This window comes from Tachypleus tridentatus, chromosome 10, assembly GCF_004210375.1.
Source record: "Tachypleus tridentatus isolate NWPU-2018 chromosome 10, ASM421037v1, whole genome shotgun sequence".
Classification (NCBI taxonomy): Eukaryota; Metazoa; Arthropoda; class Merostomata; order Xiphosura; family Limulidae; genus Tachypleus; species Tachypleus tridentatus.
In genome coordinates this window covers 38,227,079-38,245,588 of record NC_134834.1, presented here as the reverse complement: position 1 = coordinate 38,245,588, position 18,510 = coordinate 38,227,079, and the positions used below count along the sequence as shown (strand labels likewise).

The following is an 18,510-nucleotide window of genomic DNA, read 5'->3' as shown; positions in this document are numbered from 1 at the left end:
AGAGAGACAGTGGTATTCAGTTGGTCAGGGTATAAGTTCTTTTATACTATTTTACAGTTCTTACCACAACACACTGCAATATTAGGGAGACAAAGTACAGTTTCATTATGGAATCAGCAGTACTCCTGTAATCATAGAATAGGTTTTGTTAAAGTATTAGCAACATCTCAGTAATAATGGCATAGATTTTCATATGAAGACTGTTGTGCTTACTTAGTTTATTAGTTTTGATAAAGAAATTGATGCACTCAGTAATTACAAACAATACATATTTTACTCTTCTGCTAGAAATAATACTTTTTCTTATATAAACACTAAGTATTTATATGGACAATATACATTTTGTTAAAGAAATTATGGCATTAAGCAAATCATGGAATATCTTAGTCATAAAATCTACAGTGTTTAACTGGTTGTAGCACAAGTTTCATCTCCTTTTGTATTACATCAATATCAGATTACCTGGTAAATTAAGATCCATCACAAATCGAGAAACCAGAGGCATTATGGGATAAGGTGGAAGTTTATATACTCCCAGGAATAAAGCAAGTTTGCCTGTTATTCTATAGATGTGGTCAATGGATGGCAAAAAATTCTGAAAGAAAATTATTTTTAAGATTTGTAGCCATTAAATATGAAGAAGCAAAATAATAGGTAAGTTTACAACTTTGGGACAAAACATTTATAATTACAACATGGAACTGGAATATATAGTTAAATAAGTAATGAGAAAACTACATTTTTGTTTTTCAAAATAGAAAATTAAGCATATTCATGCACATATTCTTTAATACACACAGTCAAGTGGTAAACAGCCATACATGCTGTAAGCTTTGTGTTATCATCGTAACACAATTAATATTAATATGGAATTGCAAATAAACCAAAGTCCTTTTCTTGTTTATTATGCTATATCAGACACGTATCAACATTTTTATTTATTTCTTTTGAAGTTCATATTTCATACTGTAGCCAACAAAGTACATAATTATTCTCATAATTCATGGCATTCATATTTTTCTCTGACAATATAGCAGTACAAATTGCAATGTTAAGCATCCCTTATATAACATCATTTTCATCTCTACTGAATGAATTACAGAGAACACATTACTGTATAATGATATAAGTGGTTAAAACAGGGGAACTATTCAAGCAGCCTTTAGCCCCTTTCAGGGTAATGACTGTTTGTTACCTCCATCACCCTAAGAAGAATGGAAGTTATGTTTTTACCTGTGTGCATTTGTCAGAAAGATTTCTCCAAAAGGGATGAATAGATTTGGATGAAAGTTATTATATATTTGGATTTCGACCCAACTTAAAAATTAGTGCTTGGAGGATCAGTGTCATGAAAATCCAAAAAAATCACTATCTGTTTATATGGGAACTGATTTTTCACACTATTTTTGGCCTATAACCCATTCAAAAAATAATAGAAGTTTGATGAAATTCAGTGGATGTAGGTAGAATACTAGCCTCACTGTCCTGCCAAGTTTTCAGATAATGGTGGACATACAAATACATGTTCATATTTTCTATAGCCAAATATGACCAATACTGTAAGGTGAAGGTATATTCTCTATTAAATGTCCTTTTAATTTCAAAAGATTTTGCAAAGCTACAAAAAAAATCTGTGCATAATCATCTCAATTTCTGAGCTTATACACTTCAAGAAAAATGCTCACCATGAACTCTTGGACTACACTTATTAGGCTGAACAGTAGATACTTAAAGGCACTCTTTTAGCCAACAGATAGCCCCAAAATTCAGAGCTTGTTAAATCCTTAGAATATGGGTTGATCAAAGTGTGCACATCGCCACCTTTTTCATAAATTATATTCAAAATTTAATTAAACTTTACTACAATAGTATATCAATAAACTTAGTATCAAGCTACAGTTAATAATAAATTTTAATATTTTAAACATTTGGCTTCTTACTTTCAAAAGGAAATACTCAAATAAATTCTCCATCTTCACATGACACTTCTTTGTTCCTAATTTACCACTTGAGATTTCCTTCTACCCCTATATGACTGCTTAACTTTCCATGTAATTTAACAGCTGTACTATACATACTTCCAGGCTAAACTTTTAATTGATAGCAACAATGCTTCTTACTATATAAATATATAAGTAATCAATTAAAGGTTACTTGTCACACCCCTTCAAGTAAAACCCCTTTAGAAAAAATATCAATTTTCTCTTGCATTTACTATTGGGTTATTAGAATTTAAAGAAAAAACTTTTCTGAGACCACACTATTATTATTTAGATACAGGCCTAGTTTCACATAAACTTCTATTGTACAAATACAAAAGTTCAAGAGAGACAAATTTAAGATAAAAGCAATAAATATTTGCTTTTCATGTATACTTTTTAATTATTTTTATAAAAGAAATTAAAATGTAAAAATCCAGATATTTATTGGGTTAGATAAAAAAGCACTTAAGTGAACAAAAGACACTAGCAGCATGAGTGTGTGTTGCAAGGCTTTCTGTGTAATAAAAGCTATCTGCATATCCTAAAAGGGTGTAAATGCAATTGTAAAGAAACAAGACTAAATGAAAAAAGCTTTTAGCTTTAGCTATAAAAAGTAGTGTGCATTTATATGCTAAAATATGGAATCAAACTAGAAAAAAAAGTACAATTTAGATCTACTGCATATTTTTTTTTGTTACGCAGTGGTTACAAGATTGGTCAAATTGACAGAGGCTGATGCAGTTAGTGTTAAGGTAGAGAGAACAAGAAATAAAATACAAAATTTTACTCAAAACAAGTTGGAAAACTAAAATAAAAAGTATATTCTTATTCTGGGCATGAAAATTACTTTTCACTCTATAAAAGCTTCATATATTCATTTATAAATATTTAAGTATTTAAGTAAAAAATCTATTTCTTTTTAATAAAAGATTTGTGATTTTTATTAAATGCCTGATAAATTTCATGAATATATGATAAATACATTCAGTTATGGTATGTATAATTTCATGGTTACAAGACTGGTTATTTTGGCTTAATGTTAAAGCCTTAAAGTTACAGTTAGTTAAAAGGGTATATGTTACATTATTTTTATGAATTTGTGGCAACAAAATTAGTATTAAAAGATTCATAATTCAAAGTTTAATATGCCTTTTAATTTCTTAATTCAACAAAATGTTAAAAATAAACTGCTAAGCATCCTTTCATTGTGTATAACATTACATGTTCTCCTGCTACTTACAAATAAATGGTTAAAGTATGGTGAATCCCCGTGTTACCAGTTCAAGCCAACATTTTCATGACACAGATTGAAGCTCAAGTGATAAATTCAACTGTCCACCCATCACTACATTGATACAGATATGTTGATGATACAATTGTTGGATTCATATCTACAAAACACAGTTTTTTCAACTACATTAACTCTATACACCCCACCATTACGTTCACCTGTGAATAGGAAAAAAACTAATCAAATAGCATTTCTCAAACTCAAGATCACAAGAACCAATACACAATTCAAAACAGAAATCCACAGAAAAATCACCCAAAACTTTACACTATTGCATACCATACATTCCCAATATATTGGTGCTATAAAGAAATACCCTTATATCTATATTAATTAATAACCTAACATCTAACTACAATGCCCCGTACAACCTCGTATCCATTTACATTCTCATCCCTAAGACATATGAACTGCAACAGTCACTTGCAAATTCTCTTTGTTAACCCAAAGATGACCTAAGAAGTTTGAAATGTTGTTTTGTACATTATTTTCAATAAAATTTTAATACCCATACCAGCCACCTTATGAATAAATTGCATGTCCTCTTGTCTTTTTGGCCAGTTAATATTGTGTTACATCTACCATACAGCATGTAGTTAATGAATTAGAAACTCAAGTTTCTGTCACTAACAAGCTAGAATATAACATAAGAGCCTCCCAACTTATGACTTGCTGATATATAAATATACTGGTCAAACCTTTCCTATTACACCATTATATTGAAACCTCTTGTCTACTCACATCTACATCTCTTAGGTATATGTTTAGAACCAACTGAAAGAGCACATTCCAAACTACGTAAATCTGAATGTAACTTGTAAATTATTTGAAGGAGAAAGCTGGAGTTACAGTGGAAATGTTGAGGTCTGTTGACTAAGTCATTGCTCTGAATAGAAATTAAATTTTTGAGTCCCACAAAACTCAGTTAAAAAAAACGAAATAAATTACAACAATTTTGTGGGTCCCAACATAGTTTAACAACTGTTTTTTTTTCTAAAATGCATCTTTGAAATCTACAAAAATCAATTTTTCTTCCCTCTCACTTGAAAGAATAAGCAAGAAGAATATGTGAGAGAAAATCAATTTCATAACATCATAAGCACTAGAAATTGTTTTTTATATATTTTCTATTTATATTCTACGCTTTAAGAAAAATAACTGAAAATTACATATATATATATATATATAGTTTATAAAAATTAATGTCTTCCTCCTCAACTTGAGAGAATAAATGAGGCTTAATGACATGGGAGCAAAACTCAATTGTATATCATTTGAAGTATTAAAATTAGTTTTGCTACATATAAATATTGTTTTACGTCTTAAGAAAAATAACAACAAATCAAGCATTTATGAGTAAGTAATAATAATTTATATATACATGTTCACAGACACTTTGTACACCTATACCACTAAATTTTGACCAATTCAAGAAGATAATAAATAACCAAGTACCTACCAACTTTATTGTATTGGCCCAAACTTTGCACACACATATCACAAACATTTTCTTACATTGTTATTATTTTAGGCAATTCTTGTTGCAACCACTCTACTATAAACAAGCCAATAAATTCTCTTTCACTGTATTCATGCTGCCAATGTTATGATAAATTATGTGAAGAAAATTAGTTTACTGTGCTGTACATGCTTTTTTTGCTATAAACATTGTAATGTGAACAATCTAATGGCAGGAGCAATGATTGATTCTTTAGGTTCAGCTGGTTTCTACTTTAGCCACTAACCATAATATACAGATAGCAGATGTGAAAAGGTTAGAAACAGAAACTCTCAGAAGTACTTTAGAATTTCAAGGACAATACTGGAAAAGACAGAACACTACACATTCTATTCACATTACTTTATGTTGGTTACAAATTTGGTCAAATTGACTGATTGCATATAGAGATAGGGCAGAGAAAACAACAGATAAAATATACAGATATACTAAAAATTAGTATTTGATATTTACTTATGAGGTTTAAGATGTTACTCAAATGAAACATGGTAATTTTCAAAGGGAGAAAAATATTTTTCAAAATAAATTTAAAATCACTTTGCATTTGAAGCAATCAAGTTCTGATTCAACACATTCATGGAAAAATTTTTAGTAAAAATACTTAAACATTCTGATTTTTTGTCAAGACTTATATTTTCTAAAATCTTGAAAAACTCTACAAAAATACAGAAAGTGTTAAAAATTATAGTATGAACACTACTGATCAGTTTGAGATCATATGCTTGTTGTAATCCATCAAGGCAGGAGGGACAATGGACAACCAGCAACAGACCACTAACCATAAATTCTCAGTCAAGAGATTAGGTATGCCAACCATCAAGAAATATTCACGCAAGCTGTATACCTTAGTTTAATAAACATTTAATTTTACTTTATGATGTTTGGCAAGCATTTGGTAAAGATTATGTAATTTGAAGACAAAATATCAGAACCTTCAATTAAGCATTTTTACCAAAATTATGTCTGTAATTACATGAAAATAGTGTGTTGACTGCTCCAAATGAAAAGCAACTTTCATATTAAGATAGAAAATGTTTTTCTTCACTTGAAAAGTTCTAAATTTCAGTTGCATAATCCCTAAAACCTCTTAAATAAATGTCAAACTTTGTGTTATTTTCTATAAGTCTGTATGAAGTTGGTCAATTTCACTGACCTCATAACAACCATAAAAAAATGAGGAAGTAAAATCAAAATTACCCTCTATTCTTTCAAGGATGGATGCAAATTGTAACAAAAAACTGCTACTGTTTATCCTAGATAGCTTAAAGTTTGTAACAGTATACAGTAATTTACAATACTAAAGTTTTACTGCTCTTTGAACCATATCTAACTAATTATCCCATCACACAAACTGAAAATCATTCATCCAATGTGCAGTTTATACTACTGTATCAACTATGTAATGCATGAGTTGCTCAAGATCTTACCCCATGAAGAATTTTTGTTATTATTTTCATTATCTTACCTAATCTAACCTTTAAAAATTTCTGGACTTTATACATTTTTGCTGCTGAATGTCCATGAAAGTTAAGCCTACTTGTTTTAAATACTAATCATACTCCTGCACTAAATTTGTTTTATTTAATTAAGTAATGCACTTAATAACACAAGATAATAACACAATAATAGAACATTGTGTGTTGTTGATATCATAAATTTTTTGGCTTTCTAGCTATGTAATAAAAACTTTAAAATTGAGCTAAGTCTGATGGTATGTTTGCATGGGAATAGTTTCAACTGGAAGCTAAATAGAAAATTATCTGTACAGAAAGAAGTGTTACATTATATATCATATTATAGATTAAAACTTTATCTTTTTATTTGTTACCAATGAGAATACATTAACCACCAAAAAGGCATATTGGCAATTAGTAAAAGAGAGAATGTGATAAGTGGGCTTCAAAAGTGCATCTGATTTTCTAGTTTAAGGCTCAGTAACAAATAAGGTTGAAAAGTATAACAATTTTTCTTTGCCTGAATTTGACAGTATTACACTAAATTATGTACTTCTGAGAGAGGTAGTATATAAATTAAAGATGACTGAAGACTTTAAATTCGGTTTTTTATAAGTTTCTTGGAAATTGATATCTTATATCGTGTTGGTTTCAGTTTCTAGTTGTTAGACAATGTAGCTGTAACTTCCCTCAGGTTATTAGACCTGACGGTGTGAAGAATGGGACATTTCCACTAGAGAGAAAATGCCACAATTCTCATACTAGTGGAGATTGAAGATTTTTAATGTTTTGATTTACTAACTAGATTTAGCTTCCAAATTTTTTCACATACAGTGGAGCGCCATTAAGCCGCAGTATTTGGGGGGTCAACCTGCTTAACCGCGGCTTAAACCTTTGTGACTGAAAAGCCAAAGTCACCAACAGCTCCGCCGAGGAGCCTCATCCGAGCCATTGCGTGATCATTATAATATTAATGTATAGACTATTCAGATACAATTGACAAATGCTGTTTTAACAAGTGCCGAGTTATTACATTTAAATTTCTTACGAATATATACGAAACCACATTAAATTTTTATCCACTTTTTACATTATTATCACAAAAATTTTATTCAATTTATTAATTTTAAAAAATTACAAATACAGATAATATAGTTCAAATACAATTTATTTCTTGGTAAAGTATGACGTTATTGTGGCTTGCTTCTTGCTCATTATTGCCCTCTTCTTGGCGTTTCTAATCATGGACTTTAGTTGTAGTGTTTTCAGCTTGTCTCCCTCATGCTCGTAGTACTCTAGGGCTACCTCAAGTCCTTTGATGGCTTCATCTGCAGTTCTTGTTGGAGGTACTGAGACAGGATCTTCTTCTTCATTTTCGCTCATGGTCTCTTCTGCTAAAATTGAGGAAGCTACTCATACATCATCATCAATGGAGAACCACGCTGACAGAATTTCTTGGATGGGAACAGTTGAGTTGACAGCTTTCATTAACTTCTGCTCTGCTTCTTTCACTTCTGCTGGGGTGAAACCAAGGAATTCTTCTTCATCATCATCTGAGTCTTCTTCTCTGTTGCCTTCAGTGAATGGACCCCTAGGGCCTTGTTCCAACACTTCTGGATCGATTCTGCCTTTACCGCTTGCCACGCTGTCTCTGATAAATAGAGCGCTTGCTTAACCCATACCTTCTTGAGAAATTCGAGGACGCTCTTGTCTTCTTCTACCATGGACTTGATTAACTCTTTTCTGTAATTGGACTTAAAAGCTGAAATAATTCCTTGATCTAGGGGCTGGATCTTAGATGTTGTGTTCTTGGACAGATAGTAGACGAAAATCTTCCCATCTCTGGACCTCAACGTCTCTGCAGGCAGGTGGGCTGGACAGTTATCTAGGAGTAGACAGGCTCTAGGTTCTAGTCCCTTGTTCCTCAGGTGTTTCCGGACATCAGGGACGAACATCTTGTCAAACCAGTTTTCAAAGATCGCAGCTATCATCCAGGCATTCTGGCTATGGGTGTAGTCTACTGGCAGTGTTGACATGTTCACTTTATGGAAGCACTTGGGTGACCTGTACTTCCTGATGCAGAGTGGTGTCAGCTTGTGTAGACCAGTCCAGTTACTTTAATCCACCCACGCAATGTAGACTCAGATATGCCTAACTCTCTACTAACTTTAGTGCGAGTTTCGCCATTTCGTATTCTTTCTACGACATTCAGCTTTTGTTGAACATCGTACGATGCATGTTTACGTTTGGTACTCATGGGGTAGGAATTTGTCAATATGATATGCTCACTATTAATTCAGAAACTGAAGTGATTTCTATTGGGTTTGTGACCAATATTTATACAATTCCATAAAAATATCAGATTATCGAATTGAATATAATACTTTAATTATTGATCACTTTTTTCACGAATTTACCGCGGATTAACTTTAATGTATGGAGAGGTGTGATTCGGTAACAATGGTGGCCTCCATAAAGCTGACATAAAGAGCGGATAAGGTAGATTAACGGTCGATTTCTATTGTTTACACGTTCTTAAATTAGCGGTGAGCCACGATAATCCTCGCTCACATTTGTCATGTCTGTGTCAACGACAAGGAGAGTGTGAGAAACTTTAAAAAACCAGGTAGTAGATTTAATACATCAAAAATTTTGGGACAAGACTTGCTACAGCGGCTTAAGTGATTTCGCGGTTTACTGGTCCGTGGCTTAATGGCGCTCCACTGTACATTAATAATAAGCCAATTTAATTAAATTCTGAATGTAACTCTGTTAAAAGCTTGCAACGTGCAGTAAAAGTTACTTGTACGAAATGAGTTAAAATACAGATGGATACATTTGTGAGCTGAAACGTTTTAATATAAACATTCATCTTTTCACACATTCCATGAAACAGAATGGCCACTGTACTAACTGCTGTTACACTGCATCTTTAATGCTACAAATGTGGGCTGGGTCAGATTTACCCAGGTTGTAACAATGAAAGTATCCATGAAAGCAATTACACTATGATTTCTAATAATGTAAGAGTATATATAAAATTTTGCATGTTATCAGCAAGTATTACAAGGCTTTCATATGCAAAATATCAATTTTTTTAAAATTAAGTTTTGAGATTTCTTAAGTAATGTTTCTATCATTCCTTTTATTCTTTTTGAATGTTGATTATCAAACATGCAAAGCAAGTTTAAGATTAAAAATACCATTATGCATCAGAAAATTTTTGAATTTCATATGAAAAATCTTTATAGCCTCCACTTAATTATCAAATGTTTTTTTTCTATAAAAAAAAACTATATTTTATCTGTTATTTCTACTACAGTATGTCTGTATGTATTAGATCAATTTGACCAGCCTTGCAACAACCACATATAATTAGAAAATATAAATTATGCTTTTATAGTTCTAGAACATTCAGTCTAAATAGTTTAAACCTCATACCACTATACATTTGTATACATTTGTTATTTTTATTATATTAACATTTCAGCTGTGTTCTGGCTAACATTACTATTGTTGCAATGATGAGATCCACATGCACCCATGTTACTGTATTCAATAATATAAAACCAGCCATTACAAAGTTACCTATCTTGACTCTACTTCAGTGGACTAGTATTTTGTAGCATACAGTCACATTTCAGTTATATTATACGTATATACATATTATTGCTATTTACAAAAAAGTTCTTAGACATATTCTTTTATTAAAACACTGAACAGTAAAAAAGATTATAGCAAACTATCTCTCCTAGTTACAATGCTGTACTTATTTGTTGCTTGCCATAGGTTGCTAACCCTGATCAAAATTTGCAAGTGGAGGATGTGAAACTAAATTCTTTAGGTTTTGTCTGTTCATTTTGAAATAATAAAATTATCATAAATTACTACACTAATACCACACAATTCTTTAATAATTTATCAAATTTAGTAACTAAGCTCTATTTGGGCCTAAAAAAAGTAAGAAATTTTGAGCAAATTAAAGTCTCACATTACTGTTTGAAAAGAAAAAAAATGTCCCCCTGAATATTTCAAAAAGTTTACAAAGTAATAGAGGGACATTCTGAGCTTTCAATTGGTTATTAACTAATCATAGACAAAAGAAAGTATACATAAGCATTGTAGCAATATCTCAGCAAAGAGAAAAAATAGGAAGTTATTTTAAATTATAGCTTGTCAATATCAGTAATTCAAGTTACTAAATTGTAAGAAACTCTATAAACTTTGTATTTTGACATCATAATCATCTAATCTGAACCAAAGTTATATTCAGCATACCATGTGACACACATACACACAAAAATCTATATTTAGGAACTCTTTTTTAAATAATTAACAGATCCGACCGTCAATTAAACACAGACGAGAAACAACTACTTAACAAAGGACTCAACTTCGCAATAGCACCTAGTTACATTCTAACCATAGAAATCAAAACATGTTTAGAAGACCTAGCCAGGAGACTTGTGATACTTTCTACAGAGAAGAAAAACAAGGAAACAACCAAACACAACCAACATAAAGAAGACAACTTAGATAATTTTATTGATATCCAACAGCTAAACTTCCCAGGTAAAATTACAAATTTATATTTTCCAGAAACACCTAAAAACAACATCTTAAACGATTTTTTCAAAGAATTTTCTCACAAAACCATCAACATAATTTCACAAAACAGAAAACTAAAAAACAACCTTACAAAAAAGAGACATTAATTCCATTAAAAACCTAAAACAAGACAAAAACATAAAAATTCTAAAAGCAGATAAAGGTAACGCTATAGTCATAATGAACACGAATGAATACATCCAAAAAATGAATAACATCCTATCAGACACGAACAAATTTAAACAAATAAACACAAATCCAACAAAGACACACGAAACACAACTGAACAAATTACTACTACAAATGAAAAAAGCAAACACAATTTCACAAACACTTTATTCCTACCTACGTAAAACTGACTCACGCACACCGCAAATATACGGTATCCCCAAACCTCATAAACCAGATTGTCCATTACGACCAATAATGTCCACATATGAATCGTTTAATTACAATCTTGGTAAATACATAGCATGGGCATTCTCCAAATATGTAACATCAGCCAGCTCATTCATCAAAGACTCTTTTAATTTCAAGTCTAATCTAAATCAACTTAATCATAAAGCCTTAATGGCCAGTTTCGATGTTATATCCCTCTTTACAGAAGTTCCAACCACTGAAGCCTGCAAGATAGCCTTAGAACTCTATATCCGAGACCCTAACCCAACTATAGAAATTGCCAGTAACCAGTTAGCAACCCTCATAGAATTCACCACGATAAAAACAAACTTCATGTTCAACAACCAAAACTATATACAAACAAATGGCCTAAGCATGGGCAACCCAGTATCACCAGTCCTAGCCAATATTTTTATGACACAAGTTGAAACACAAGCAATTAACACAGCATTACATCCACCACTATACTGGTACAGATATGTAGATGACACGGTTATGGGATTCAAATCTACAGAACACATACTTCATTTTTTCAATCACATTAACTCTATACATCCCAACATTAACTTCACATGTGAACAGGAAGAAAGCAATCAAATATCATTTCTTAACCTCAAAATTACAAGAACTGACACACAATTCAAAACAGAAATCCACCGAAAAATCACCCATACTGGACTATACATTCCTTGGGACTCAGCACATGAAACAAAACAAAAACTCAACATACTAAGAAACCAAATAAACACAACCATAAAACTATGCTCACCAGATAAAATTAACGATGAATTAGACAAAATAAAACAATACTTCATCAACATCAATAAGTTTCCTCCACAAACCGTAGAAAACATTATAAGCACACACCTACACAGAAAGCAAAATCAACCAACTAAAGTAAATACAGCTCACTTAATCAAAAAACCACGAAACCATATACTGCTGTATACCATATATTCCTGACATCAGCAAACAAATAACCAACATTTGGCAAAATTAGTAGCAAAATATGACATTCCAGTTAATACCAAATTTATTCAAAACCCGCACAAAACTGAGGTCTATACTATGTAAAACTACACTGACAAACACCACACCAACATTATTTATAAAATACAATGTGATAACTGCCACGACTTCTATATTGAGAAACAAGTAGAAAAATGGAAACCAGATTCAAAGAACATAAAAGTCACCTTCACACGTTTTCAACACTGCAAGTCAAATAAACACAACATAACCATAGAAAACACTCAAATACTAAATAAAGAAACAAACATAAACAAACGCAAAATTAAAGAAGCCTTACTTATACAACAACATAAACCCAAAATAAACCAATATAAAGGAACGCCTTTATACCTATATTAATATAATAAAATAAATAAAATTATATATTCAAACATCTAATACCGCCCTCTACATTTCGACACACAGTTACACAACCCCTTTCAAACATGTGGTCAGCTTCCGGTCAGTTACCTCTTTCTTTGTGAACCTGACGATGACCGAAGAAGGTCGAAACGTTGTTCGCTCTTCTATGTAAAATATTTTCTCAACCCAAACGAGCCGTTTTTGCATATAAATTTCTCAACAAGTGGGTTTCTCGACATCACTGAGATAATACTAAAATTTGAATTATAATCTACAATTTTATAACAAACTTATTGACATAAATTCATAATATAGAAATTTAGTAAAATTAAATGGAAGTCAACAAATAAGATCACACTGCCTTTTATCTATGACAATAGAATTAAGAAACTTTTAATGTTCTACTAGTTAAGTGTTTTTTCTATTTTTGAATGATTAAGATAATTTTCTTAATACTTTGGGCTTCAAAGTCTTGTTTACAAAATTCACAAAATATTAATATGTAATGCACTTTTTTGATAATTGATATTTATGAAATTTTGACATATCTTACAGTATGTAATGAAAGAAAATTAACACATTATCTGAGTATATTATATGCTCGCTGTAATAACATCAATTTCAGAAGTTTTACTTCTGCTTTTTATGTCACATAAAGTATACATTGCTTAATGTTGCATACAATTAACAGCACACTTTTGACACATTTTCTTGCCTTAAAGAAAAATGTTGCTGAGACTGAGATTATATAATAAGTAGATACTTTCTATAATTTTTTTTAGATATAAAGTGGTGCACTAAATGGCAAGTTTATATTAATGCATGCCTACAAGAAACTAGAGGAAACACACTCACAATAATTTCAATATATATATAACCATATACACTAGAAGAACATTTGAAAACAAAAGATATTTTGGTCAGTTTTATTTATTTATTTTGATACTGAATGTTATAAAAAAACAAAAACAACTCAATATCGTGCAATATGTAAACCTCATGCGTATTGAATAGTATAAATATAATTAATAATCTTATAGTTAAAATATACTTTTCTAACCAATACAGAAATAGTAGTTCACTACTTAGTTTACCAAATTCATTAATTTCCAATCAAACCACTGAAGTTTCATTCTTGCTGGTAGGTAATGGTAAGCATCATAGAGTGGGATTCTTCCTTCTCTGGACCACCTGTTAAGAGGATTTTTTCAATGTCATCACAACAATTAACAATAAGTTTTTTGCAATCAGGAACTGGTATTGTAACTAAAATTTACATGAAATACCCAATTGCATGGAAGGATTCAAAGGCTTCCTCACGATTAACAGAGGCCTCAGTGTACTGTTTCAGTTCTACCATTATCCCAACCAAATTCTACAATTACCCTATGGCATGTCCATATCCCCCCCCTTAAAAAACAAACAAACTGACAACAAACTGCTAGGACACCCACTCATAGTACATGGTCCAGTTAGCTTCTGAGTGGGGGTACACACACAGTTTTGGAAATGGTATTCCTGGAAGCTCAAGAGGTCCCAGAAATACAAAATTTGATACCAGACTTGCATTCTGAATCTCTGAAAACCTATTCCTAGAAACACATTATCCCTATAAAATAAACATGCTGGGTACAATTTAGCCCATCTTATTAGGGGAATATACCATGCAGATACAGGCATCCCAATTGTAAGAGCCTGCAGACAAACAAATTAAAAAAGAACATAACATGGATGAATACGGCGTTTCCATAAATATTACTGTATAGCTGCAGAAAATTGTAATGAGGAAACGTACCTTAACATTCACTGAAAACAATTTCAGATGGTCTTGTTACTGTTATGGAGCAAGTTCAAGAATACAGAATAAATAACTAAGATAAAATGTGTGACTATAGTGTAGCTAAGTATTTTATTGTTAAGTTTACAGTTAAGTATGGTAGTATTTAATAGTAGGCAGCCATAAAAATGTCTCATTTATAGTCACTTTTAAAATGTTTGCTCATCAATAATGACAATTTCACAGCATTGGTTGAGCAAAACTGAAATGTATTGTACTTATAAAGCCATTTACGCAGCAATATATGTGTTAATGTAATAAATTAAAAGCTCACTACTGTAAGAAACAGAAAAAAACAACAAACTTATCACTCTAATTCTTTCATGGAACTCTTTCATTTTGGTCCCAATGATAGCTTTCTTATACCAAAAAAAGTTATCTTCCCACAACCATCCGCAAGCAGTGAAAGGTGATATAGATGTGGAATATTGTGGGCTTAAGCACCCACATCTTGCTCTCCTAATTTCTATTTTTATATCTGTTGCCACTCTTTTATTTCTTATGTAAAACTGGCAAATGGAGCGTAAGACTGATAGATGGTGTACCCCACTGCAATGTGGGTCCTACTTCCAGTCACCTCCCAAACCTAGGGTACATTTTATAATCCCACATTATAGTTTGTACCCTGAGATCTTTTTCATTAGTGCAACATATTCTGTTCAATTTATTTTGTGTCAGCTTGTTTATTTTAATTTTTAAAAAAATAATTAGTCAGAGGTTTGGATTTGCTGTTTTTAATACAGTCCTTCCTTGTGATTTTGTTGACTTAACTTTGTTAAAATGTATCAGTTTTCACTAAAAAAAAAAGAAGAAAACACCCTAATATATTTCTTTTATATGTTACTCCCAAACTCTGTCCTTAAAAGTTCTAATAATTCCTAAAGTAGAAATGAAATAAAACCACCCTCATATTACTACTATACATTTTATATTACTTCCAATTTACACCCTTACAAAAAAAATAAAATAAATAAAAAATATTAAATAGAATTACAAGCCCTACCTTCATATGTCTTATGAAGTTCATACACCCAACTTATCTCTATCTCTTTGACAGTTTATTCAAGTATAACATGGGAAAGATGGGACATGCCCAGCTACTTTAATGTTAGTGTTTCTGTCCTAGTATACTGAATAATTTTATCAATTTAAAGGTAGTTAACTACCTCTAGTGACAAAAAATGTATTTCCTTATGGAAAATTCATCTTTTAATTTTTACACTTATTATAAAACAGTGTAATTTTTTATAATTGCCAATAATTTTTCAAATTCTATAAAGACAAATAGGTGAATAATACATATACATAACATAGCTATCTGTAGAAATATAGAAAAATGTACTGCTGCAAAAAGTATTGGAATAAGAAAGTCCAATCTACAAAAACTGAGTTACTTAAAGTTAAAAAAAATTATAAAAGATATTTAAGCCTGGTAAGTTTCTAATTTTTCTATGCATACATAAATTTATTATGTAGGTAGATAAAAAAAAATCTTTGTATAATTTTGCATTATAAAAACATGATTTGACAATGTTTGCTTACTTCATTTTTAACAAAGTTAGTTAAGAGCTATCTGCGCTAGCTGCCCCAATTGTTATTGTTATCACACTGAACAGTAGGATTTGATAATCACTCTTGTAATACATTGACAGTGTGCATTTCTGTTTTTTTGGTTTGTTACATGGCAGAACTGCACAACCTCAGATCCTGTGCACTGAACACTGGGTTCAAGACCTGACAAAGTCAAACACAGAATTTTGAATTTAGTTGTAACGTCTCAACAAATTACTTATTTTGGTTAATATGCATGTACAAAATATTGTCAGTTTACTAACAATGTCTTTTGACCAAACTTGTCACCTAATTGTTATAGTCTCCTTCCTACAAAACAAGGGGGTTCAACCAATTTAAAATATTCTGATAAATTGTTTTTTTGTAAAAATAAAAGTGCGCATATATTTAAAGTGTTCATCAGTTTTTTCATACACCCAACAAACAGAGATATTGCCACAGTTATTGTACTTCACTAATGTTTATAATGTGTTTTGTATTATTTTTCAAACGTGTATCACGTAACATAAAAGACAAATGCACACTAATCAATCTAAATTGGCACACAGATTTAAAACTTTGTTATTGTCACTCATCACTCCCTCATGGAATGTTTTTATTTTAAATTATATACATAAAAATGTTTTATGGCAAATGGTGCTCAAATCGGTCAGTAAAAATGTGTGCTACTTGTGGTATGCAATCTTGATTTAATCAGTGGTGTCTAATACTTGTTTTATAAAAATGTTTAAGCATCACCTAAAACTGAACCTGAAGAGATTTACACTAAAATGTATTAAAAGCCATTAGTTGCTTCCCTTCTCTACTGCTTGAACATTTGTAAACACTTTTTTAACCCCTACATACACAAATCAATGTTTTTCACTGCTATTTAATATATTAATTAAACTAAAGAAAATTTCAATATAGAGTTATAAACAGGAAGATGGTGACTTATTTAAGGTCAATATTTCCTTTACAATACTAACTAGTACTTACCTTATGATCTTTATCAAGCTAATGACCAATAATTCTCTATCTCATACATGGATATCAGAGCTTATTACACAAATGCTAAAGCATTAATGGCTAAATAAATCAAATACACAGTTTCTAAGCCTCAATTTAAATTCACTGTTGCTTTTCAATACTATTAACAAAAGCTACTACTACAACAGTAGCTTTGTACTTAGCAGCTCACATTTACCACATAGTTTACACTGGTGCACTCTTCCCTTTAGTAAGTATTGTAGTTTGAGTTATTAAAAAGTTACAGATATGAGATTAGCCTTTAAAGCTTAATTGATACAGTACTTGTTTAGAACGTAAGAGGTTTTAGATATAATCTTGCTCAAGGGAAATGTTTAGAAAATAGAAATACTACAAACCTGACAATATCATAAAGAAAAAAGAAACAACTGTAATAGCCAAAGTAAGTAGAACACAGAATCTGGAATGCAGTGGTAATTTTTCAAAAAATAACTTATTTTTGTTAATATGTACATGCACAATACTATGAGCTAGTTTAGCTATGTATAACCTTTTCTGTTTTTCTTTTTAATGAAGTTTTAAGGTCTCTGATTTGTAAAAATAGCAATAAACTTTTATAGCATATAAATACTAGGTACCTTACTCTCCCGTTAATATATTTCGTTTTTACAATGTTTTTCAATTTTTCAAAATTCCAATTTAGAATGTACTAAATACAGTTGAAATTGTGCTCAGTTTGGCCTGATATATTACTTTCCATAGTAATATCCACTCTCAAAAGCTTACTATTATTTCATAGAATAGCCATATTGTATTCTACTTTATAATGTAGTGTGTGAAAAGAATTGCTTTACAACTGTCCCAAGGAGCAGTTATACTTCTTAATTCTTATGATCTGTCTGACTGCTCAGCTACAGAGAAAATATGCATTATAAATGCACTTTTGTCTTCTAAAAGAGTCAAGACTTGGTGTTAAAATTCCTTCCAAGCTTTTATCTGTTACTTCTGCAGATCAAGTAAACTTACGTTTTTAACTCACTTCCTATGCACTTCGTCAATTAAAAAAGTATATAACCCTAAACTATTCTTCAGTTTCTATATTATAACTTTTAATATGTTTTATATATCTTCATGAAATTTTACAAACTTTCAGAAAGCATTACAACTATGCACTGTCAAAGAACTTAACTCTATGTTTTTGTACTAGTACCATTAGCTGAATTTTTAACAGCTTCTATTGCATTATTAGAAAGCTAGACAATGTCCTATACCTATTAAAAATTTTCTGGCTTTCTAACAATGCAACAGGAACTGTTAAAAATTCAGCTAAGCTCACTGATGTTTCTGTGGGAATAAACTTTGCACTAGAAGCAAAACAGACAATTCTCTGTACAGAAAACAATGTAGTATAATATATCATTTGACAGATCAAACTGATTTTCTATATAATAAATATTACAGTATTAAATATCAGATAAAATTAAATATACTAAATATTACTATTT

At 30.9% G+C, this 18,510-nt stretch overlaps 1 protein-coding gene across 3 annotated transcripts in view; it reads right to left on the bottom strand.

Moving 5' to 3' along the window:
- LOC143229081 (TATA box-binding protein-associated factor RNA polymerase I subunit B-like) overlaps nt 1–18,510 on the bottom strand; it is a 55,429-nt gene that overhangs the window by 16,742 nt on the left and 20,177 nt on the right. For all 3 annotated transcript variants that reach the window (XM_076460867.1, XM_076460866.1, XM_076460868.1), the window contains 2 exons: nt 13,722–13,818; nt 463–595 (listed from right to left, as the gene is read on the bottom strand). In XM_076460867.1, coding sequence (XP_076316982.1) covers nt 463–595; nt 13,722–13,818 — 230 coding nt within the window. The remainder of the gene's footprint in view (nt 1–462; nt 596–13,721; nt 13,819–18,510) is intronic.